Here is a 25,333-nt window from a genome sequence, read left to right on the forward strand (position 1 = left end):
GGTTATCTGAATAGATGATCTTGAGTGATTAAAAATGCCTTTCATGCAGTAGTAAGCCCTTGCTAGATATGATAAAACTGAGTTTTCAACCAAAAGGCATTCACAACATTATATAATCTTTCCCAAACCTCATGTCATGCACAGGTTTTTTCAGATTACTAAATTCAGAGAATCCATGCATGTTTCACGCAACTGTCTCGTGTATAAATCTGCTTTGACTTGTATTGAATAAATCTCTTCTACCTCACTCTCACTGTCATCTTCTAACATGTCTGTACATCGCTGTCTTTTACCCAGAAGCCTTCAGTACAGGACGTTTGGTTAAGTGCCCAGTTCTTCAGATACTACAAAAAAGTAATCAAACTGTAAACTCTAAGAGGAATAATTTATGGTATGGTCTTTCCCATAGCCTTACCATACTGTAGTTGACTAAGGTAGGCTATATCAATTTGTCTTTTATGTTACTGTATCCTATTTTTTTCCTTTTTTAATACCTGGGTGGACTCTCTTCACAGCTATATTTGAATATTTGTCTAGTATAGATTTATAAAGAACCTATTTGTTCTGTGAAATCTCAACATTTACCATCATTTACCATCAAATTAGTGTACAACATGCATTTGGGTTTTGTCTGTTAGCAAAACAAAGTAGTGGTGTAGTACTAGAGCCCATCAAGGGCTTCACATTTGTCTGGGAAAGTTATGATTCCCTGCTACTTTAACATGGCAGTGGACAAGAGGCTTCACTGCCTTATTGATTGTTTTGTTTTTCTTATTTGACCGCATGCTAATGTTTGAATCCCGCGATTTTGAAGGCAACAATTGCAGCAAGTGAGTCACCATTTAATGTTGTTGTTCATAAAAACAAACTTCTGCTCTTCTTCTGTGTTTCCTCTGTTGTTTGTTTTTTGTATGGTTTTTTTCTGTTGTACCAGTTGCTGAGACATCAAACCAAAGACTTCACATGTCGTTATACCCGTACTGTTGACAGGAATATCATCAAAGTACCGGTCCCGGAGCTTTGATGCGTCACCTCCTTACCGCAACAAGTACAGTAATCCTTTTTAATCATTAGTCATTTACTCAATTAATAGATAATTGTTGTCTATAAAAAGCCCAATGTGGCATCTTTGCCTGTTTATCCTGAACAACAGTCCACAAGATGAAAGATGTTAATGTCACACAAGACAAAGAAAACCTGCAAATTCTCACAGATCCAAAGCTGAAATCACAGAAAGTTTAGGTTGAAAAGTGTCTGACTGTGGATTGACCAATGGATTCATCAGTGATCTGCTTCAACATCTTAGAAGACTGTATTATATACTATTTGAACAGTCACTGAAGGTCACTGTGTAAAAGAATGTGAAGCTACAGACCAACACTAAATGTGTCTGCAGCTTGTATTTCAGTGTGTGCGGCTCTTGGACGGCGCCCCCCCCCCTTCCCTCTCCTCCACTTCTCGCCTAAACCTAAAATTCTGCCAGGATTTGTTGTGACTGCCAGGAATGTCACAGTCAGTCGCAGACAAAATATCCCAGCGCTGGCTTTGCTGTGAGCCGAGCTGAAAAGGCCACAGACACAGACAGAACGAGTATCGGGGTCTGCTGCAGCTTGATACCGAGACCTTACGAGCAGCAGTTGCTAAATTAGGGACCCCAGACCCACAGGGGTCAGCGACGGTGTGTGGAGGGCTCCCAGAGACAGCTGCAAACAAAACAGCTGTCGACTATCATCTGGCTGGACGGCTACTTTTATATCTGAACTCCAGTCGGACGTAGAAAAGCACAAAGACTGGTTCAGTCGCCAAAAGGTCAAAGGTTAAGAGTGGTGCTCTCACACGTTACCAAAGCTTCAACTGATATCTTACAGTTGCTTGTGTCTCCATTACATTATTTATGAGAGGATATGGCCGCGGTGAATAGTTCATTTTGTAAACTGAGAAATGTCTCAGATCCGTCTCGTATCTCTAATTAAACCAATCAAATTTGAAAGATTCTCATAAACAGTTTTTGTATTCCTGTACAAAAAGTTAACTTTAGGCCACTTCTGCGTTATGGCAATTTTTAAAGGTCAAGGGTGGCCTGAAAAAATTCAGCATGGTTGATTATCTTCAGTGCTGAAAAAGTTAGTAAAGCCAAAATGAATGAAGAAAAGGTTGGACAGCTGAAGAATAAAGTAAATAATGTTATAAAGTGGATTTATCAGTGTTGTGTTTGAGGTTTGAGAACTCATGACGAGCACCTGTTTTTTAACTTTTAACGGCAGCAGCTTCAGCACCTGTCTAACTCTGAAACACTGTACAACCAAGTGGAAACGCTCTCCACGCTCCGCTGGTACCGACACAGGAAACCCTATTGACACAGCCTCGCCCCGTCCACCCCCCCCCCCCACGTATAGAAAGTATACCGCGCTGTTATCTTATCTGCTCAGTCGACCAGACAGCACGACCAGGTATACTGTTACTTCAGTCAGTGTGTGTGTGTAGTCACCTGCCGCAGGCATCTAATCCCACCGTGATAATCCTGACTTGCTCTACTGACCGACAAAGGGACGGAGACGGAGACAGACGGCTGCGGACGGAGTTCTGACTGACGGACCAAGTCAACCAGTCAGCCGCTCATTCATTCATTTAATCAGTCAGTCGGTCACAAAGTGCAATGGCTTTGGGTTTAGTAAAGTGGGGCAGCAGCTAACAATCTTTGTTCTTCTTTTATTTGCTCAATTATGTTTGGCCTAAAAATGTCAGAAAAGAGTGAAAAAACATCCATCTTGATTTATAATAACCCAGGGATGAATATTCAAACGGCCTCTGCAGCCTACATTAGCCCCCTGCTGCCTTTCACTGCAGAAACACACAGTCTCCTCACTCAGGTGTAATCCCCATGTCACTCATCTGCCACTTTCACTGTAGCAGAGTGACACTGCCCGCCTCCTCGCCAGAAACAAAACAAATCTCCTTCGCTCTTGCTTGAGGTTGATTGCAGAGGACGTTCACCCGTTTCCATTTGAGTGATTTCTGACTGCGTTCGAGAGGTGTGGGAATATTAATGATCCTCCTGTCACAGAGGAGAAGTTATTCACCCAAAGAATGTGATGGTGCAGATTCCTCTGAAACCAGTTTGAGAGTGAAACCTGGTGATGGCACACGACAAAGGAATGATCGCTAACTACTGAACTATCACTTTGTCGTTTTACTTCCTTTTTTTTAAGTGAAAAAATACCGACTCAGACACGTTTTGTCACTAGTCATTTGTAGCCTAAATATTTTTGCCCGAACCAGCGGGTCTGGTCAGTATAGTTAGGTTTCTCTCCTCTGCCTTGTGTGCTCTGTATTTTACAGTATGTGTGTGTGTGTGTGTGTGTGTGTGTGTGTGTGTGTGTGTGTGTGTGTGTCTTGGACCCTCCTCCACACAGAGCGGGGCAGATCAGAGGCAGGTCGACAGCTCGTTAAGTTAAGTGCAATAAAAGCTTTCCAACAAGTAGTGCCATAAATCCCTCTGAAACGAAAGATGGACAGACGTCTGAGAGTCAGGCTGAAACATCACGTGCTGCGACAGCGGCCTGCGAGAACGAGCACCGCCGCTGCTGCTGGTGGCGTCCTGTGTGAACAAGCAGGTTGCTGCTGTTGCAGCTATGCAGGCAAGTCTTCACAGTGATGAGGGAACATGTCAGTCGGCCCAGTGATGTGGCTCACTGATGTGTTTTTAATGGTTTTTAACAACAATGGCACAAAGGGAACAAGGTATGTCAGGCTGTGGATCCACAGACCAAACCTGCTGGTTTCTGTCTTTTCATGGGAACAGTTGACAGTGAGAAACAAACTGAACATCACCGGTTTCCCCAGGTTATAAAGCACTAGTTTGGTAAAATATTAATGTGTTTATTCCCTGACTAATCATTTGCTCTGTGTCACTCAACACTCAACCAAGAAACATTGGACTTTTTGTCCAGTCTATAGCACTTATGTTTCAGACAACAGTCTCCATGTTAAAGAGAGCGGGGGGGAGTGAGGCTGTTCAAACATCAGGCTGATGGTTTGTTTAACATTGTGTTTGAGCAACACTGGTTGAGTCAATGCAAGGAAAAAAGAGGAGGGACAGAGGGGAGAGAAGACAGGTAGGGTGTGTCAGTGTCAGCCTAATGGTTTGTTAAGTGAAGACTATGGGTTCAACACAGTCGACTGCTCGCTCCTTTATCTGAGAAATAATGAGCTGTTTATTAAGTGCCACACAGCAGGGCAGCACATGGACTTTCCATTGCTCTTATCATTCTTACATAACTCACCATGTTTTCTTTCTTTAATGCCAACAGCAGGCAATTCACTCCCATTAGCTTTGTTGACATACATTATATTACAGGTCTCCCCTTTTTCTTTTATCTCAATGGGAATTACTGCAAAAGTAGTAGTAATAGTTCTCATGTACACATGAATAAATGATGATCTCTCAAACATGGGTCAAACACTTGACAAATACGTACTGGGGGCTCAATATTTTACTGATTAACAAAAAAATGTAAATAAAATTCATACAAATACGTAGAAAGGGCAAAAGCCGATAATTAATAATTACACACTTTCTTTTCACAAGCCCCCATCAGTCCTACAGTGTTGTGTTGTGTGTATATAAATGAGATAAAACCATAAACTCAGTTAACATAACACTAGTGGATCGGACCGTATGAGCTTCGCTTTTACCGTGCACTACTATGTCATGCGCGCTTCTCTGTGTGTGTGAACGACAATAACGGAGAAAGAGCGCTATGCAGAGATGAATGAACGGAACGATATTGCGTTGGTCGAGCCAAAAGCAGAAAAATCTATTGGTGGGAAACACTGAAAAGATTTGCACCACATTTCCATCTGAGGTAATAACACATCATGGAACTCGTCAAAAACATCTAGGTTTGACTGCAGGTTATTGAGGCTGAGGTTGTGTTTTTGCATCCCATAGTGTATAGTTCTCTGTGAGGACGTCACGGCTCCTTGGTAATCGACTGTTTCTGATAGGCATGTTAAAATGTCATTTGTTTTATCTTAGAGGCGTCTTCATGTTTGAGATGAGTCATATAATAATATTCACACACCCGTCAGTGAAAGGACTAATATCATGTGTGCTTCATCACCGTTTGATTGTGATCCTACTTTTCTATCCAAAAGGATTTAATGAATGAGTGTCACTGTCTTTAACCAGCAGTAAAGTTTAAGGTTTTCTTTCCTCTCTTTGTGTCGCCACAGGCTGCTGCGGACAAGAGTAAGAAAACGGCAGCTGATCTCCATGTGACTTTTGTCTATTTCCGAGTCTTTGCATACTATTTGCGTATCTCTCCAGTTGTGTAAGTCTCTTACTGAAGATGCTGTGGCCACTGCTGCTGCGTGTCCAATTCTCAGATCAGCTTCAGAAATAACTGCCACTAAATTATGCTACTAATAATAATAAACTATATTTAAGTCAATTGTAGCTCATACCTCAGTTTTCCAAATATATTTTCATCATCTGAAGAATCCCTCAGTGTTCAGACTGTTGTGCCTACTGTGCAGACGGCTCCATCAGTGCGTTTGTTTTATAAATCCACACCCTCCATTGAACTGCAGGCATCCTTACTGCCTCATCACCACCAGCTCCTTCTCTACCTGTTGACTCATGTCCATCCATGCTTCTGACTTCTTTCCAAACTTTCTGCACAGAGTCCGACACGTCAGAACGGATCTGTTCAAGCTCAAAGGCCCCATTTGAATGAAATTAAGAAATGCAGCATATTTTCAGTCAGTATCCCATAATGCTCTGTAGCTCATATGTTCCTGAGCTTCACTGCCCATATAAGATATTCTAAGATTGATGGTCCCCTGCTGCGGTGGTCAGTATCAATGGTTTATAGCTTCTGTGATTTCAGCCAATAAAATAAATGATTCATTTGTTGTTTGAATTTAAAGGGGAACTATGCAAGTCCGGTCTCTTTTCTGCTGTTTTGCTAACCCTCCTCTCGGCCATGTGCATTTGTTTTTAACGAAACCAGCGAGAAAGCAACCCATGGAGCGATGGATAACGTTATTTATCATATATTATACGCATGTGTATATTATATCTTATCTGTCATAAACCGGACATGTTTGTGTCGCGGTGCCGCTGAGAGGAGAGCTAGGACACCAGGTCGGAGGCTCTGATCTTGTAAGGTTGGTTTACAGCCAAGAGACGCTATGTGGAAGGCAGAGAGCCTCCACTCTCCCTCATAACAAGTAACAAGTAATTTATTTAACCATCACAATTACTCCGAAGCTGTTTAATCAGCCTACCGTAAAAATGTAGCATAGTTAAGGTAAAAATCTTTGCTAAATCCTCTTGAAAGATTTTCCAGCTCTGCAGTGTGTGTTATGTAACTGCTTTACTGTAGATGAAGCGCTGGATAATGTTTAAAGGGACAATGAGGAGTTTTGGAAAAGCGAAGAGTTTTCACACTACATTTATGAGCCTCCGCGTGCAACGTAAAATTCTTTGACCGGCGCAAGACGGACTCATGTTTTCATTCATCAATAATCAAAGTCAGAGGTTCAAAGAGGTTCACATACCGTCGTAGTTCCGACCATAAACGGCGATTTGGCGGCGTTATTCTCATGACTCGCCACGAAAGGAAACGCTGGTCAGCTCGACCAGCGTTTCCGCCACCACTAATAATAACAAAATAACGATATAGACAGAACAATATATTTATCGAAAATGGGCCCATTAACAAGTGTGGGTAGCGGAGATTCATCCACCTTAACGTGAGACTTTTTTATAACTGAATAGAAACTCCTCGTTGTTCCTTTAATAGTGGAGGAAAAGACGAAGATATTTATATTGCAGCTTCAAAGATATGACAGTTACACAGATGTATTTACTAAGAATATCCAATGAAGTCCTTTAGTAGTAGGTTCAATTAGGGCTGTTCGATTTTGCCCAAAAACAAAACACAACAATTTTCTTCTCGCAAACCCCGATTTCCGATTACGATTTTTAGGGCAACTCACACAGCAACTTATTAGGTACATCTGGCTAAAGTTCATACAGGGGTCAGAATCACTAGAGGCCCCATTAAATAAATCATTACAATACTTAAGCCACCATTTTGTGACTGTTTTGCATTATCCTGACTGTTGCAATAACATGTTGCGATGAACAGCGATATATTAACCTGATTATGTCCTTAAAGCAAAACTTTGTCAACATCTGTTTTATCTAATAAGGTTGAGTTCTGCTGACTGAAATCATTTCTATCCCTGCTAAATGATATTGTCAAGCAGGCAGACTGACCAACACAGTCACACAAAGTGCTCTCATAATCTGGTGCCAATCTGTATTCTGCAAGCAAAATATTCAGATACTATGCTGTATCGATTTTTCCCCGACCCCTATAACAACAGTGCTTTAATAAACGCTAGGACGGATGAGAGACTGTAACTCTATACACTACAGACTACAACTGACCAGTCTGGAGGCTGCTGTTTGTGACACTGTTGAAATGTATTGTGATTAACAGCCTCATGTTCAGACTCAGTTATATCCACGAGGGGAGGCTGCCTCCTTTCTCCTCCTCCCTTACAGCCAACTAATGTCACTGTTACACGGTGTGTGTCTCAATGTGGATGTTTAGCAACGTGTGTGTCTGCTGTGTGATTATTGTGGTCAGTTTGTGTCACACCCATATTCACCTGAGGCGTCCTATTTCCCCATGTGCACTAAGACTTCTCTGAAATCTGCCACTCCCACGCACACTGACACACACACACACACCCACCCACCTACCAGGAACCATAAAGTTTCGTATCAGTGATGTGATTCATTGATGTTATTACATCAGATCACATTATGGCTTATAGCTGTGTTTTATATACGTATACTGTTGTACTGTACTGACGTTAGACTCTGTGTGTGAGCTGGCAGCTGTGATTGTGTGTTGTGTGATTGTATCCAGTTATAACTCGGATCAAAACAACTTGTGTGAGAAAAGCCTGTATTTTACTCCACACACACACAAACACAGTTAATTATATATTGACAGGTCAAATTATAAAATACGATGATGCAGTCATAACCATTGCTTACATGGTCTGACTGTGTGTGTGTGTGTGTGTGTGTGTGTGTGTCCATGTAGAAACTGAGCACAGCTGTAGGTCACTGTTGAAAGACATTTGCTATTCTACCCACACACACTTAGTTCACCTTCAGTGTACAGGACGGATAACACGTACACCACACACACACACACACACACACACACACACACACACATATGAATCAACACATATTATCCCCCCCCCACACACACACACACATACATTTTAACTTAATACCCTCCAGGGGAATGAGGGCAGGTCAACTGTTGTTTTGAGTGACATTTTCCTTTAAAGTCAACAGTTAATGAGGAGAATGAATTTAATACTCAAACACTGATTGAATCCTCGTGAAGCAGCAAATTACATTGGGAGGTGGAGGTGGGGCCAGTGTGTGTGTGTGTGAGAGAGAGAGACGAGAGAGGAAGAAGAGAGGCAGGAGAGGAAAGAGGGATGAAGAAAAACATTAGGTAGAGTGAGTGCATGAGAGAGAGAGAGAGAGAGAGAGAGAGAGAGAGTGGAGGTATGTAGTGGGGCTGATGGAGGGATAGATGTTAGCAGAGATGGAGGAGTGTGGAAGGTCGATGGCTCATAATGTCACCCCTGATGTCACAGAGACGGATCAATAAGCCGTCTGTCTCTCTCCGGTGGAACCACAAGCTTCAGCACCACTTTATCCTGAGATGTGACGCCACCACGTTCCTGTAAACACATTATAATATATCCTCCCTTCACTTGTATAAGCTGTATGAGTAAGACTGACGTGACTGAAGGTCGTGCATATTTAAAGGAATGGGTTGTCCCACAGAGACGTGGACCGCCAGGACCGTATGCTTCGGTTTAGTGGAGCACAGACGTGCAGCTCCAGCTCCAGCACCAACAGAGTCGGCTCGGTTTGTCTCTCACTTCAGAAACCTTCCAAAACAACCTCTTTGTATCTGTTGTAATGACTAGTTTTTACAGTGAACACGTTCTTCGTGTCGTGTACAAACGGAACTGGACAGATTTGTCAATAGGACGAGACACATCAGATGCTGTAGGCCCACGCTCTCGGCTCTGACTACGAGATTATTTCTCTAGGAGAGACGTTCTGACTTTCACATTACCTATAGGGGTGTAACGGTATTTGTATTCGTCCCGTGCCGTCACGGTACAGGCCTCATGGTTTGGTGCACAAGGTCATATGAACGCGTCTGAGTGAGTATTAAAAAAAGAAGTCAAGTAGTCTTCACTCCAATCCAGGTGGCAGCAGTGAGCCTAAAAGCTGCAACCGTCATTACAGACGAAGAAGAAAAGTGATGAGGGTGTGGAGTTAGAGGAGCTGCCCGTGTGGGAACACTTAGTCTCAGTGAAACACAACGGCGACGACGCGCGAGTTGTCGACCAGACAAAGACCTTCGGCGGTGTTTCACAGATGTGCGGTGCGTCGCTAGAAACGTGTTAATGCTATAAGACGCCATCACCCCGATGTCAATCACTGGTGCGAGGAAAAAGACGAGTTGTGTGCAACAACTCATCCCTGCTCCCTTTAAGCCTCTTGACATGAGCACAGACAGGACCAGAAACATCACCAAAGCAACTGGCATCTAGCCTAACTGTGTAAAACAACATTGATGTTAGTTTCTTGTTTTTTTATAATAGCTGCCAGTTGGCAAGCGCAACCTGACTGCCTCAGTGTATCCTCTGTCAGAACAGAATTAATGGTATTTTAACACTCCCAATGCACTTGTTACTACAACAAAAGATGGTTTTTAGTTTTACATTCAATTGGTGTCTGTTAAAAATAAAACCGTGACCCCCAAACCGTAAGCCTTGACTTGTGTGTACCATTACATGGGAACATCATTGTTGAGCATTATTGGCAGTAGGGCTGTCACAACATCAGATTTCCACTTCACAATTATTGTGGGCAAAACTTGTCACAACAATGATATTATCATGATATCAACAAAAACTTAAGGTACAATCAATCAAATTTGCGTTTAACTTTATTTATGATAGTCCAAAAATAAGTGTTAAAAACACACAATCACCAACCAATGCATCTTAGAGCTCCAACTCTGGCAGCTCACTCTTTCTTGTGGTAAAAAAAAAAGTAATTACCTATTTCTAGCATGTGTTGTGTACCCCTACTTTAGAAAAACCTGTTTAAACCTACTAATTTTGGAGTAAAGGTTCATCATACTATGTGTAAAAACTACTCTACTGCTAAATTTAGGTGTTATGAGTCTGCTTGGATCTGAAGCTGAACTGTGTGGCCCCTCCCTGACTGTGTTGAGATAGGCGAGAGTCAGATGTTATGAATCCACTTCCTTTGCTACTTGTAACGCCATTCTTTAATTTTTGTCCCACAGTGCCACGATTGAATCCACTAAGAAGCTCAAAGACGAGCTCACTGTAAAATTCTGCATAGTGTGTGTTGAAGGAAGACGAACGACTAAGTACAGTATTTGAGCCTTGACAATCGAGTTTCAACTCATCGTGCTTCTATTCGTGTCTCAACAATGGTACAATTTTCTACTTTTGCTTTAAATGGCTCCGTGGCTAATTCACAAAATGACCTATAATCTGCAGCAAGTCTCTGTGCCTTGGTGTCTGCTGACTGGTTCAGTGTGAGCTCTTCACAGGCGTGTTATGATGCCCTAAGGAGAGATTTATCTGAACAGAAACTCTCTACTTAATTAGACATGACTTCTCTGTGCGTGTGCGTGTGTGCGTGCGTATGTGTGTGTGCGTGTGGGTGGGGGGCAGATGGCAGTAGTGTTCCCGTTGGTTCTGTGCCATGTTGGTAAAATACCAGGGTATGATGCCACAAGCTCTGAATCAATAGCACACACACACGCACACACACACACCACCATGACCATCTCTGTTCCCGATTATCTGACAGCAGAAGTGACTCGTCTGCCGCTCGCTGCTCTCACAACAGGATGTCTGCGAGTTCCATCACACTAAAACGCTTTACGTTCAGAATGAAATGGGAACGACCTCATTTTCCTCACATCCCTGCTCCTGCAGAGATCCAACCTGTGGCCTCTCCGGTGATTCACACTCACTCACAACAGCGTGGTGATGACCCTCCTGTCAGAGGACGGTCCGTCTGAGTCAGGGTCCAGCTAAAACTCAAAGCGTCTCGGTCCGAAATTGTAGTATCTATTGTTCAAAAACACAAAGAAGGCAGAGGTGCTGGTGCACGCAGCAGGAAACTATGGGCTCTGTGATTCATCTGAACGGCCGACATTCCTGACTGAGTCATCATCAAATGTGCATCTTGGATACGATGCCAAAACATGTTAATGCACAACTAAAACTCCTGCAGTCCAAGAGCCAGATCAAATGAGCTCTCACCAACAGCTGCTCAGGGTCTTTCTGCAGGTCTTCATCCACTCCCATCACATCACATACTGTAACTCACTATCTTCAACACACTCATACTGTTGTAGCGGATCGCTCTGCCTTATTTTTAGCTTCTAAAGTCATTCTGAAACAATAATCTGCCAACTGTTTTGATAATCAAGAAATCATTTTACCGAGTACCAAGCAAAAACTAGGGCTTACCCGATTATCATATTTTGATAATCGAAGCTTCGCGGACATAAAATCGATTTAAATCGAAGCTTCGACGGCCGGGGGGGTGCGCGATCGTAGCGGAAATAATGAAAGTAATGGCAAACAAACACTGCATATCTCCAAAATCAGGCAGGTTTCCAGGATGCCAAGTCGCCTACTCATTTTAATGTAACAATTGCCGATGAGAACCGGTGTCAAAAAGGAAAAAAGGAGCAAAACCAAACAAATCGATCACGGACTTTCATGATCGATTACCATGGCAACGAACGAAGCTTCAAAGCTTCGAATTTTTTGGGTCAGCCCTAGCAAAAACACCACATATTTGCCCTACCATTAGCATAGCCATAGCTCTTAATTGTGCTAATGAAACGGCTGTTTATTGGCGAGAATCTGGTTATACGATACGTGTCCCAAAGGGAGGTGACGATATGAAGATACTGTCAGCAAGGTGATAAATTGTGATTTTTTTTTAGCATAAAAAACATAAAATGTTGTATATACACAAACAAATGCTGTTCCGAGTATCACGTCATATAATATAGCCATATTGTGTCGATATTTTCTTACACCCCTTCTTAATCGTCTTACATAAACACGCTTCCTCATGAGCAGGTGGCTTTCAGCAGGTTAATAGTTTATGGAGCGCCAGTACCTACGGAGAAGAGAGTTAGCTGCAATACTGACAATCCCACCATAAAGCTTTCACATTACGTCTATAATAACACGAGGCCATGCAACGAGTGCAGCCTCATTCTCTGGCAACAGCTTAGAGACTTATAAAACCTGAAAAAATGTGAATCTGACACCGTGTGGAAAAACAGAACTACTACTGTAGTAGTTTCACATACATCGCTGCACGAGTATCACAGCATCTGTTTTTGTGTCATCCCGACAGTAATGCGTGGTATGCAACTTTCCACACAGCGAATCAATGGGGGGAAAAAATATAAGGCATGTTCTTGTGGATTGCTTTCCATATTCTGAGGCAGATCATCATCATCATCTTCAGCAGGGTAGAAAGTTGTAATGTTTACTTTGTGATGGGAGCTGTAGGGGAAAAAACTACAACTCCCATCAAGAAACTCCTCCAGGTCCAATCAGACTGAGCTAACCTCAAACCTATGAATCACTCGTGGACTCATGTTTAGCTCACAGGTCTGCGTCTGCTGGGAAATGGTGTTCATTACATGCCACTAAAAACATAAACATTCAATTAACAGCACTATTGCATCTTTTTTTTTTTTTTACTATTGTCCCTATCTAACCACATGAAGCCTGCCACATGACTCACTGTAGAGAGGTCCTCTGCTCTGAGACTGGATCCTGAGTTGTTAGCATCATTACAGTGGTGGGATTGGTCCTCAACCCAAGAAATAAAAGATATATAACCAAAAAACAACATAACACTAAAACCCAAACAATTAACCTCAATTGCAGTTGAGTATATAAAAATGCTTAGTACAAAGGATAAAAGAAAAACTCAGTACGAAAGGTGAGAATCACCTTGATTGTCCAGTATTAGTTTAGTCTGACTCAACTGTCCTGCAGGTTGTTATTACTCCCAGTCCAGTATGTGGATATATAGCTGCTCATACATTAGCGGAAAACAGTCAGATCAGCCCTGTGGTCGTGCTGACGAGGCTTCTGTAGCAGAGCAACATCTCCTTTGGCAGCAGAGCCTTTGCGTTGAGGATCGACTTGAAAACAGAGGCTGATAACGACGAACATCTGAGAGCAGTGAAACACAGACATGCAGCAAAGGGCAGCCCTGCTTAGCAAACATCAAAGAGCACACAGCTGGCAAAATCCACCCCCATCCAGCCCTCTTACCCTCTCACATGGCCCACTTCCAGCTTTAACCTCTGCTCATTCATTACCCAATCAACATCACCACCACTCATCATATCCAGTTGCTCAACATCCAGCCTTTAATAATCTATATTTCAGGGGTTTTAAGCATCTTAAACTCATTCACTTTCTGCGTCTGTGGGGTTTTTTCACCCACTTTTAATGCATTATTTCCAGCTTTCTAGTGCTTTATGACTCAACCAGTCTAAGACGTATGAGGTTATGGCTGCCATAATAAAACGAAGAAAATCAGACTGCAACTAATAATCATCTTCAATATCTATAAATCTAATTCTCAAGATTAAGTGAATCATCATCTTGTCCTTAAAATATCATAAAACAGTTACAAGTGCCCACTATAATTTCCCAAAGCTCAAAATGATGTATCCCAACTACTTCTTTAATTCATCCAACTGGACAAAAATCTAAAAACACTCAACAGTTTTTAATACTAGGTTGTGTGACAAAGACAACCATCACACTGAAACATCTGAGAGTGTTTTACCAGAAAATGACTAAAACGATGAGTAACCACTGACAAATCAAACCACCCAACAAACCAGTTGCAGTTGGTCTGGAGGAAATGAAAATGTGGATATTATATATTTTGGGGAAGTGCAAACATTAAGTGAAGCAATGCAGGAAAATCTCCATGGAGAATGAATTGAGCAACTAATCAGGCCTCCTCCTCTTCCTCTTCTTCATTTTGATTCACTTCACTAGGTTTCATTTATTAAAAGTGTGTGATTTGCACATGAGAAGGTAAAATAGAGACAGTTATGGAAGCGAAAAAGACAAAAAAAAAGAGGAATAATAAGAAGAAACACGTTCAGAGTGTCTCTCTCTATTTGTTTTGTATATGTTTGTTTTAGATCGTTTTATGTTTCTATATTTACAGTTTTTCTACCTTGTATGCTACAATGCTACTGAACTAACCACATTTCCCATGTGTGGGATAAATAAACACTCTTGTGTCTTCAATATTTTGGAAATCAATAACTTTTATACCCTGCAGGTAAATCAACGTCTAAGATTATAAAAGTAAAAGCAATAAAGAGAGGGAAAAATGTGTGAAGGAGATAGAAAAGTTGTTGAGAAGTGATATTTTTTACCTTCATGTCGTTCATGATGAGCTGGAAGAGCCCTCCCAAGGCGCTGCATTCCTTCTCTATACCCGCATCCATTTTTCCACAAGCTCGGAAAAATCCTCCTCGACTTCCCAACACGCAAACTTTTTACCTCCACCCCCCCTCCAGGAAAAAAAAAAAAAACTGAAAATCCAAGCCAACTTCTCCGATACTCCCAACAGAGGAATCAATAGAGGCTCTTTATTTAATATGGAGGTAACTTAGGGGGGTGGGGGGCAGTTGCAACACCCCGAGGGCAAAGTCCACCTTTAAAACGAGAGAAAGAGGCTAAGCTGAAGCCGCACCGAGGGAAAACGAGGAGGAAAAAACACACCGGCGCAAAATCCAGGTCGACGCGGAGAGTCTCCAGTCAGCCGATGCTCCCGGCCGGCCAACTTGATAAACGTCCGCACAACCACCACATCATGACTGAACCGCCGAGCCGCGGAGCAGACCGTCCGGAAAATAAAGCCTGGCTGGTTTTTTTTTGTTTTGTTTTGTTTTGTTTTTTGTTTTTGTTGTTATTTTAACTTCAGTCCTGCTGCTGGTTGCGTCTGGTCCCGGCGGCGGGCGAAGGGAAAACAGCGCTAACCAACCGCTGGGAGGGAGGGAGCTAACTCGGCTAGCTGGGTTAGCGTCAACTCCGTTAGCAACCTGTGACTGAGAGTGAGTGAGTGTTTTCGTTTGGAGAGGAGAGCCACACACACGTCCACACACACACAGAGAGAGAGAGAGGGAGAGAGAAAAAGAGAGAGAGAGAGAGCCCGCGATTAATTAAGTCCGCCGAAATAAATCGGTGCTGCTCCCGGTCGGTGTTTTCCAGGAGTGGATGCGACAGATTTGGCGGTGTTTTCCGGTGAGTTTCGCCGACAGAGCCGCTTCCCTTCCCTCCGGTTGCTCCGGTGGGAGTCCTGACCTGAAGTGAATGAGCGTCTCCCCGAGCGCCGCTCCCAAGCCAGCCGCTCTGACCGCACGCACATCCGGCCGGGGGCTTCACAATAAAAGCCTTCAGCCCACCCATCGAAACCAAATGTTGTGCAGTTTTACAGTGTTTGACCTATTTCTTTAACCATCAGATAGATAGATAGATAGATAGATAGATAGATAGATAGATAGATAGATAGATAGATAGATAGATAGATAGATAGATAGATAGATAGATAGATAGATAGATAGATAGATAGATAGATAGATAGATAGATAGATAGATAGATAGATAGATAGATACTATTTTGTCTGGATGGCAATAAAAAGCAACATTTCAACAAAATTTAAAAATTTAGTTTTAGATCAGAGTTCTGTATGACTGTGCGTGCGTGTGTTGTGTAGTATTTGGCAGGCTGTGGTTAATGCATGATGCATCATGTTGTGTAATGGTGTAGCTTGTCAAAATTAACTACATAAGGTAAAACATAAACAAGATGGTAATAACTTTATTGATAAAAAAATATATAAAGGTCAGACTCACAACAGAAAATAGATAAATGACAGTGTGTCTGCTTTTTGATTGGACGTTGAGTTTTTGACATAACAAACAACAAAATCATCACAAAATAACCTTTGTTCAGATCCATACTAGAAGAAGAAGAAGACAATGACACTGACAAAAAACATAAATGTTTATATTTTAAAATCATCTTTAAAAGACCTAATTAAGGCTTTTATTTTATTTGTGGTTTTGTTTCCTGTTGGTGCTGACTTCGGTGACTTCACGCTGTGTGTGTGTGTGTGTGTGTGTGTGTGTGTGTGTGTGTGTGTGTGTGTGTGTGTGTGTGTGTGTGTGTGTGTGTGTGTGTGTGTGTGTGTGAAGACGCGGCGGTCCGGTGGGGCGGAGCTACACAGAGCAAAGTAAAGGAGTTTGACCAAATGGAAGAAACTACTTAGACTTTACTGTGGAGAGGTGACAAGAGGAAGGGAACCGGAGTGAAAGTAAACAGCTGGCAATTCACTCACGGAATCAGAGTAACATACTGATCCTCTCAGTGGTGTTACAATGCTTCATCAAAAAACAACTGCAGGATTAAAGAAATACACATAAGATCATCATGCACTTTTTTTGATTGATAAAATAAAAGGTGTGGCATGTGAATAGGCACATAAACCAATGCATAATGTACACTTTTGAGCACCGCTTCCTATAACAGAACAGCACAGGGCCAAGAAACATCTGCCACAAAACCACAAGAAAATAATGTAATTAGGAGAAGAAAAAAAAAGCAGAATAATTTGCATGTAACTTTACACCCCCTTTTTGCTGTGATGACCTCGAACTTTGGAGAGTAAGTCTGTGCTGCATTTTTCCACATTTCTCCAGCATTTGAGCCAAACTAGGTCATCAGTAGGCAGGTAAATGGTCAGCTGCCACTGCCCACGGTCAGTGTTCAGCTGGAGCTGTTGACGCTGGCTGCTCAGGGAGCCTGTGTGACCTGTGTTTACCCTCAGGGGCCACATTACACCAGAAAAAGAGTTGCATACAACATTCATTCATTGTTGATATCCCAACATCAGAGAGAACCAAGTAAAACTTTGGGATGTGAGGAATTTCTGTTTGGAACAGATTATAAACACCACACAGTATTTACACATGAACTGATAATGCATTATTATGGAGTTAAATGCAGATACAAGACATTTGATACTGGTGTGTTAACAGATGAGGGATGTGGACAATATGACAAAATGGTAGGCTAATTATAAGTTAAATATGCTGTACATTAAAATTCTGTTATAATGCATTATATGCATAATGCATTATAAACATTATAAAGTGTCAATGCTGCTTATTAATGATTAATCCTGAGTGGGCTCATGTATGACTCTGCTTGCTTCTCCTTTATTCTCTGCTCGCTTCTCCTTTATTCTAGTAGTATGTGTAACTATGGAAAGCAGTGACAGGAAACCACATTTACATGAGCCATAATGATAACATACAGTTGTAACTGAATTCCACGTTATCAGACACCATCATCATTCATATCATACAGAAAACCAGCTGATAATAAACACAAAGCTGTTCGCACTTAGTGTGCGTCACAGTGTATTTTACTGATTCACTAGGCAACAAGCTGAGTCACAGGAACAGCAGACTTCCTACTGGTCCCGTTACCACGGCAACCGGCATGGCACAGGGGTGTATGTGTGTGTTTGGGCACGTGTGTTTTGCTGAGTCACGGGACCACTTCCATCTTACCCACCTTAAACACCAGAGTGGGTTCAGAGCATGAGTGTCTGACTATGTATATGCAGAATAATATCGCTACAATTAAATAACAAATCTTGTTCTTGTTCACTTGTTGTTATTTTCAAAACTGGGATCTGGTCCAGTCAATGATTTGATGGAATAGAATAGAATAGAATAGAATACCTTCATCATTGTTAACTAAACGTAGTGTGATATGCAGCTGTAATTTCTGTTGATATTTTTGAGGTTATTGTGATATGAGATGTGATACGACTCGACATATTGGCTCTTTAAGGTGTCTCCTACCTCTTTACACTTTGGATGGCCACAGGTGTGTGTCAGGAGTCTCAACACTGGACTGGACACTCAAGGACCAGGCAGACTCAACTCCCAGTGCTGGATTTTATGTAAATTAACAGCGACACCTGCTGACCAGAGGCACTAACTGACACTGAGATAAGAGGAAAACTTGACTTCCTGTCATGTGTATGTACTATGTCTACACTGTAGGCCTACATAAGCATGAATCAGCTACAGAGACTGCTTAATATGTGTCAAGTCAGCTGTTGATTTTCCCAGTACATGACCAGGAACCACACCCTCTATATATATATCAACCAGAAAATGGAAATGATTATCTTGTGTTAACTAGGCTAACCCAAGGTTTTAGGTGTTCAAGCTAACTAATCGATTTGGTTTTAGGTTTTAGCTAAGGTTTTAGATTTGTATTGTGTTTTAATAAAGTAGAGGTTTTATTTTGTTTAAACTAACCAAAGAAAAAAAGATACATAGTTAACCAATGGATTTAGGTTTTAGATGCTTTTAGGTAGCCTATTTGTTTTCCAATCAAAGCTTAGCTGGCGGGGGTTGTACCTTTCTGAGTGGGGTTCTTAGTGTTCTTTCTGTTCCTGTGTGGATTTTCTGTAGGTAAAGGGTGAGGGGATGTAATTGTGAAACAGTTGTGCATGTCTGATGCTCCAGCCACCTGGACCTATGCCTCAAAGAATAAATGGTATTATTAGAAGGATTTGAAAGCCTGTATTTGACTGAGTTGAAGGACCAGAACGAAACACAGACCTACTGTAGTTAATGTTTGATTAGAAATGATCTGACGTTGCTCCTCTCATTGGCCTTATGTGAACCAGGAAAGAAAACGTTGTTTTTCCACCATAAGCCATAACTTGTCCTGAGCAGGGAGAGACACTACCGGAATGGCCCAAACCAACAGAACAGTGGGAAGACAGGATCTTTAACATGGCACAGCTCTAAACATCAAGTAAGTTAAACAACAATAAAGGAGAGCAACTTTGACCGAACTGACTGTGTGAATGTCTTGTCTGGTGAGTTCTCACCTGTGTTTTGTGAGAAAACGGCTTTCAGACCAGAGGAGGAGCTCTCTTGTCCAGTCTGCCATGAAATCTTTGAAGATCCTGTTGTCCCATCATGTAACCACAGCTTCTGCAAAGGCTGTATAAGAAGCTGGTGGTGGTGGAAGCAAAGGTGTGAATGTCCAATTTGTATGAAAATACTTAGAATGAGACGCCCTCCTCACAACTTGGCACTGAAGAACCTGTGTGAGGCCTTCTTAAGGGAGAGACATAAGACTCTCTGCAGTCTGCACTTAGAGAGATTCAGGCTCTTCTGTCTGGACGATGAACAGCCAGCATGTGTCGTCTGTCGAGATTCAAAAACTCAGAACAACCACAGATTCAGACCCATTGATGAATTAGCAGAGGAGCATAAGAATGAGCTCCAGGATCTTCTGGTGCCTGTGTAACGGAGTTAAGAGGTAATGCGATAAAAACTCACCACACAACACAAAAACACAGCACCCCTGTGGATTAGGGGGATAACTTTGATGAAACAGCCAAACACATCAAGGTCCAGGTCCAACACACAGAGAGACAGATCAAGGAGCAGTTTAAGAAGCTCCACCAGTTTCTAGAGGAGGAAGAGGAGGCCAGGATCAAAGCTCTGAGGGAGGAAGAGCAGCAGAAGAGTCGGGTGATGAAGGAGAAGACTGAGGCTCTGAGCAGAGAGATAGCAGCTCTGTCTGACACAGTCAGAGCCACAGAGGAAGAGCTGAGAGCTGAAGACGTCTCGTTCCTCAACAACTACAAGGCTGCAGTGGAAAGAGTCCAGCAGCGCCCCCTGCTGGACGATCCACAGCTGGGCTCAGGAGCTCTGATAGATGTGGCCAAACATCTGGGCAACCTGGCCTTCAACATCTGGAACAAGATGAAGGACCTGGTCTCCTACAGTCCTGTGGTTCTGGACCCAAACTCTGCTGAACAACATCTCATCCTGTCTGAATATCTGACCAGTGTGTGATATGGAAAGAGACAGAAGCACCCTGAAAAGAAGGATTAATTACTACCGCTGTGTCCTGGGCTCAGAGGGCTTTGATTCAGGGATTCACAGCTGGGATGCTGATGTAGGAGACACAACTAATGCCTATTGGTTATTGGGTGTGGCCACTGGCCAGAGAGTCCTCTCATAGAAAGAGAGACATAAAGTCGTGGTGATGGTGAATACTCAGTTTTCTCCCCTCCAAACAAAATCAGGATTCTTCGGATTGAAAAGGCATTTGAAAGGATTCAGTGGAAAGATGTTTCCATATTTCAACAATGGAAAAAGAATCCCTCTGAAGATTTTGCCAGCAACTCTGTCGACTCAGAAGCGATCAGTGATGTTGATGTCTGCATTGTGTTGATGATGATACTGGTTTTGGTTGTGAAGGCAATATAAAGGTGCTGTGTGTTCAAATATTGTATACCGTAATTTAAAACGGGTTATTTATGCAAACCCACTGAGATTGAATTTTCAGTAAGTAGTTCCCAACCTGTGCTCTGGGGCCCACTGCTGGGCAACAAAGGCATTACAAGTGCATCAATAAATCATATTTTTGTTGCCTCTCTTGGTTACTTCAGTATCAGAATTGGGAACAAATTCAGCCAGAAGAACTCATAGAGAGAGAGAGAGAGAGAGAGAGAGGGTAATACAACAAGTCAGTATATGTAGAAACAGTATAATAATAATAATAATAATAATTCATTAATTTTGTATAGCGCTTTTTCAGTGACCCAAAGACGCTTTACAGATGCAGTAAAATACAACACAAAACAAAATATAAATAAAATAATAATAATAAAAAAAAACCTATGGGTAGGGGAGGTTAAATGCTTGGGTGAAAAGGAAAGTCTTCAGTCGGGATTTGAAGAGGGGAAGTATCAGTTAGAAACCCTGTGAGTAAAAGGGATTTTGTTTAATGAACAACACATTCTAGTGCAATGTCAGGATGAGCAATGTCAAAGCAGTTTTAGTGGTAATTCATTATTTGGAATTATTTAATTAAAAAGGCCTGGATCTCATTTTGACCTTACACTGTTGATTGTAAATACCTGATTATCAATGCAATCTCAATCAAGTTGTTCTAATCTTCAATGCTACACAAGTTTCTAAAATATAAATTATACTGAAAAATAGTACAGTGTGTGGTTGGTCATGAAAAATACCATGTTTTTCTTCTTCTTCTGTTCTAACTCTTTATCCTGCAGGTCAGGGGTTATGGTTCAACGTTGCTCTTGACCTGGTTTTCAAATGTCAGTCTCTGTTCCTTAAACCAAACAAATGGTTGATTATTTACAGACATTTGAAATTTGTCTGTGCTCAAATGCATTGTTCCTTCTGTGGATTGAAATACCTTTAACTTAAGACACAATGGGCTCTATGCACAGCTCCACTACTTCCCGAATTTAAGCCAGCTCCTTTGTTTCCTGTCTTACATTATTGGACAAATTGATTAATCCAGGTGTATCTGACTAGTCACAATGGTCAGACACACCTGGATTAATCCGTTTGTCCAATAATGTAAGACAGGAAACAAAGGAGCTGTGCATAGAGCCCATTTGGTGTGCAAAGATTTACGCATTAACTATGTTTAAAAAAAATGACACTACAAAACATGTTGGCAGGAGAACATGTCTTTTAATAGAAAGCAATAGAAAAGTGGACTTTGAAAACCTGGATACACAAAAAATAGTGTTGATACATGAATGAGACCATTCATACAAACAAGATGAAAATGTCTGCCAATAAACTGTAAAAAAAAAAAAAAAAAAAAAAAGACTGAACATGATTTTCACTTTGTAACAAAAGAGACATTCAAACCTATAACACATAGACTTGATATGAAGGGTTCTGCTGTGGATTATCGGTGATAAGGCACCGCTGGCTCCTGTAGGTCACAGTTCACTATTAGTATTTTGGCCAAAGTGTCACCAGGTCAAATCTTAATAAGGCTAAAGCATTTACCGTTAAATTAATACATGTGACATAATCATTACAACTCAACTTTGCAAGCATCTGAACTGAAACAATCAATTATAACAGCAACAGATCTTTAATTTTTACACAAAAATGTAATGTATTAGGCTATCTGGTGTGATATCAAACTGAATATAATTTGGCTCTGGACTGTTGGTTGGACAAAATAAACAATAAGGAGCTTTAAAATTCCCTTGGTCACTGAATAAACGAAAGAGCTGATTCATTTATTGGTAAAATGATCATCAGATTAATCCGCAATGTAAAACTCTATAGCTGTGTTTATACCTTACAATGCTATAATTGAGTATTTAATATAATATATTCTTCTTTTTTTTTTTACTTTTGTGTTTGTAATTCAGAACTTAATGTGAACATGATTGTTTATCACATGTTAGGATTTATAATAAGGGGACATTAAACCTGAACTGACTCAAACCTGCAGATCCAGCCTGAATTTAATATTAAGACTATAAAAAGTGCCACCACATTGAAGGACTGTGATGGCCTGTATATTTTTTTACTGTCACAAATCCCAATAAAAGACCACAACCAAAAATAAACAGATGACGTCTGTGTGTCTATGGCTAGTATATTGTGTTTCTCTGTTAAAACACATCAGTGATAAACAGCTGTACTTTGGACGACATGTTCCCTCATCACACTGTTGTTTATTTTACCTCCATCCCACACACTCTTGTAACACACAATCCTGCTGCTGGAAATACACACTAGAACACCACATGTGTGTATTAATCTGTCACTGAAAATTGTTCCCTATGAACAATATCCTTTTAATGATTCATGTCCTTACCAGGCTGGAGATGGAAATAAGAAGAGTTGTTTCTTTCATGGGATTTGTTGACAATAATAACAATACCATTTTTAAACCAAACATAATTTTCTTACCTTTAGATTAAATATACTAGGAGCTGTAAATGCAGTCACTTTAAGTTTTCCCTTGACCTCATAATTTTTTTTGCAGATAACTGACATTAATTTGAAAATTAATGTGAATCTGAATTAATGTGCAAACCATTTCCACCTTTCTTACTTTGATTTATCTGAATTTTTAAGTTGTTAGAAATATAAATTCGATGTAAATAAAATATATATATAAATAGGTAAAACTGTCTGTGGATGCAATTGATCTCTGTTTTTTTTTTCTTAACATGTATCAACTCAGAAATTTTACTTCATTATTGTCTCTTCTTGCTTCACAGCTGAATATTCGCAGCAAGCGTCTAATCTGAAGATGAAGGACATTGACCCTTTATTTACTGTGGGATAAATATTCATCAGAAACATGTGATAAATTAGTGTAAAATTTCAGATTGTGATGAAAATGTTTTTGGTTGTTGTTGTTTTTTAAAGTTCATCTTGAAGTTTGCAGAGTAAATGACAGCTAAAATCATCCTGATTTAAATTTGCACTATGTTATTTTTTCTCAGCATTAAAGCAGAATTTATATTATTACTATTAGTGGTAATATTGGTAGATTTGTGAGGAAATAACACCTATTAATACTAAAATAATGGCAATAGGCTTTAAAAAACAGTGCTGGTTATCTACAGTATAATTTACTCAATGTTATTGTTATTATGTTATGATGTTAATGTTCACAGTGAAGCCAAATGCTGATGTTTCAACAGCTGCAAATTAAACATTTCCAGTGAGAATTAGAAAAAATAGATTTATATTTTTTTGTCTTTTGCTTTGTTAAGTATAAGTATAAAATCTTTTCATAATCATCAAAACTTTACAGTGATGTCAGGTAGGTTGAGTTGCGTGTTACATGACAGATCACGCCAACATAGAAAAATGGAGCACCAAGGAGTCACAGAAGAGCAAATCCATAACATACAAACAACCATGTGGAAAATAATATAAAGACAGAAGCAGGACCTCATGTAGAACCGAGTCGTTTTGGTGACATTAGCTTTGTAGTGTTGCAAAATTGAACAGAAAAAGACAACTGTGGAAACATGATAATTGTCTCAATTGGACATTTAAAGACAGAGTGAGTCTGGAAGTTAGTGAGCTTCACTCACTCTACTCCCATTTCTTCTCCTCCATCTTTCTTTGTTTCAACTCATACAGTTAAAAAAGTCTAGGGAGGCTTATAATAGTTGGTCACTGGTGAATTAACCATGTGATTTAAGCCAATAGAAAAATCCACTGCAGGATATTCACACTGGAAGCTGAGCATGTTAACTAGTCGCTTAAAAACTATAAGAGTCCTCTCAGTGAAACAACAACTCATCCCAGCAGGCAGACATCAGTGTAACGTCAGAGAGATGTTCAAACACTCTTTTCTGAAAGTCACTGCAACATAAGTATATGGCGGCCATTCTTGACATGCGCAGACAAAATCGAAGCACAGAATATGATCACTTGATACAGTGATTTCCAAAGTGTGGGCCATGAAGGTACTGCAGGCGGGCTGGAGAGGTCATTTACAAAGGTAAATTAAAACATCTTTAATTCCGTAAATGAGTTTGAAAAATTACTCCTAAATATGAGGAGACACATATTCATATTAAAAAATAGTCACTACTGATAAAACAGTACCAGTTTATTAATCTGGCCTAAGTCTTTTTGCCCAAAGTAAAGTTCAAGTGATATTTTCTCTAAATTGTGTGTTATATTAACCAGAGAAACAGCCAGGATAAAAGCTTATCAGTTCACAAAATTTCTTACATTAGTCACTTTAAATAATTTGTTGAAGTTAAGTTGTATTTGTATGTTTGTACACTGAAAATACTGAATAAAAGTAGTTGAATCATTGGGGATTGTAACTGAAATGAAAACCAGATCATCATCAAAACTCAATGTTAAATCAACATTGTGATGTTTAGACTGGATTTTTAATGGTGGTATTTTATCCACCTTTTTCCGAACGTCAAAAACGTAAGCCTGTTTTGCCGGTTTTGCTCTTCCGGTGGAATTTTATGTTTATGTTTCCATGGTTTCAGTAGTCGCGGTAAATGCATGGATTTTTTTTTTTTTTCCCAATGAAAATCTGTAAAACGCATGGATCATCACACCAGCTTTTAACAGTGGATATCACACAAATTGACATCCGTGTTAAAAGCCAGCGTTAATAGATCCATGCGTTTACCGCAACTATGACAACGACTGAAAACCATGGAAACGTAACCGTACAATTCCACCAAACCTGCCCATAGAGGAC

General features: G+C 40.7%; 1 protein-coding gene across 2 annotated transcripts in view; it reads right to left on the reverse strand.

Moving 5' to 3' along the window:
- The window catches only part of mtss1 (MTSS I-BAR domain containing 1), a 61,780-nt gene extending 46,220 nt beyond the window's left edge, over window positions 1-15,560 (reverse strand). The window contains exon 1 of one of the 2 annotated variants that reach the window (XM_085776843.1): window positions 14,619-15,560. In XM_085776843.1, coding sequence (XP_085632969.1) covers window positions 14,619-14,690 — 72 coding nt within the window. In that variant the 5' untranslated portion in view covers window positions 14,691-15,560. The remainder of the gene's footprint in view (window positions 1-14,618) is intronic. The other variant, XM_085776842.1, reaches the window with a different exon arrangement.
- Between the last annotated feature and the right edge of the window lie 9,773 nt (window positions 15,561-25,333).

The sequence above is a fragment of the Trachurus japonicus genome, chromosome 5 (genome assembly GCF_045865225.1).
Source record: "Trachurus japonicus isolate A0001 chromosome 5, Traja_1.0".
NCBI classification, from domain to species: domain Eukaryota; kingdom Metazoa; phylum Chordata; class Actinopteri; order Carangiformes; family Carangidae; genus Trachurus; species Trachurus japonicus.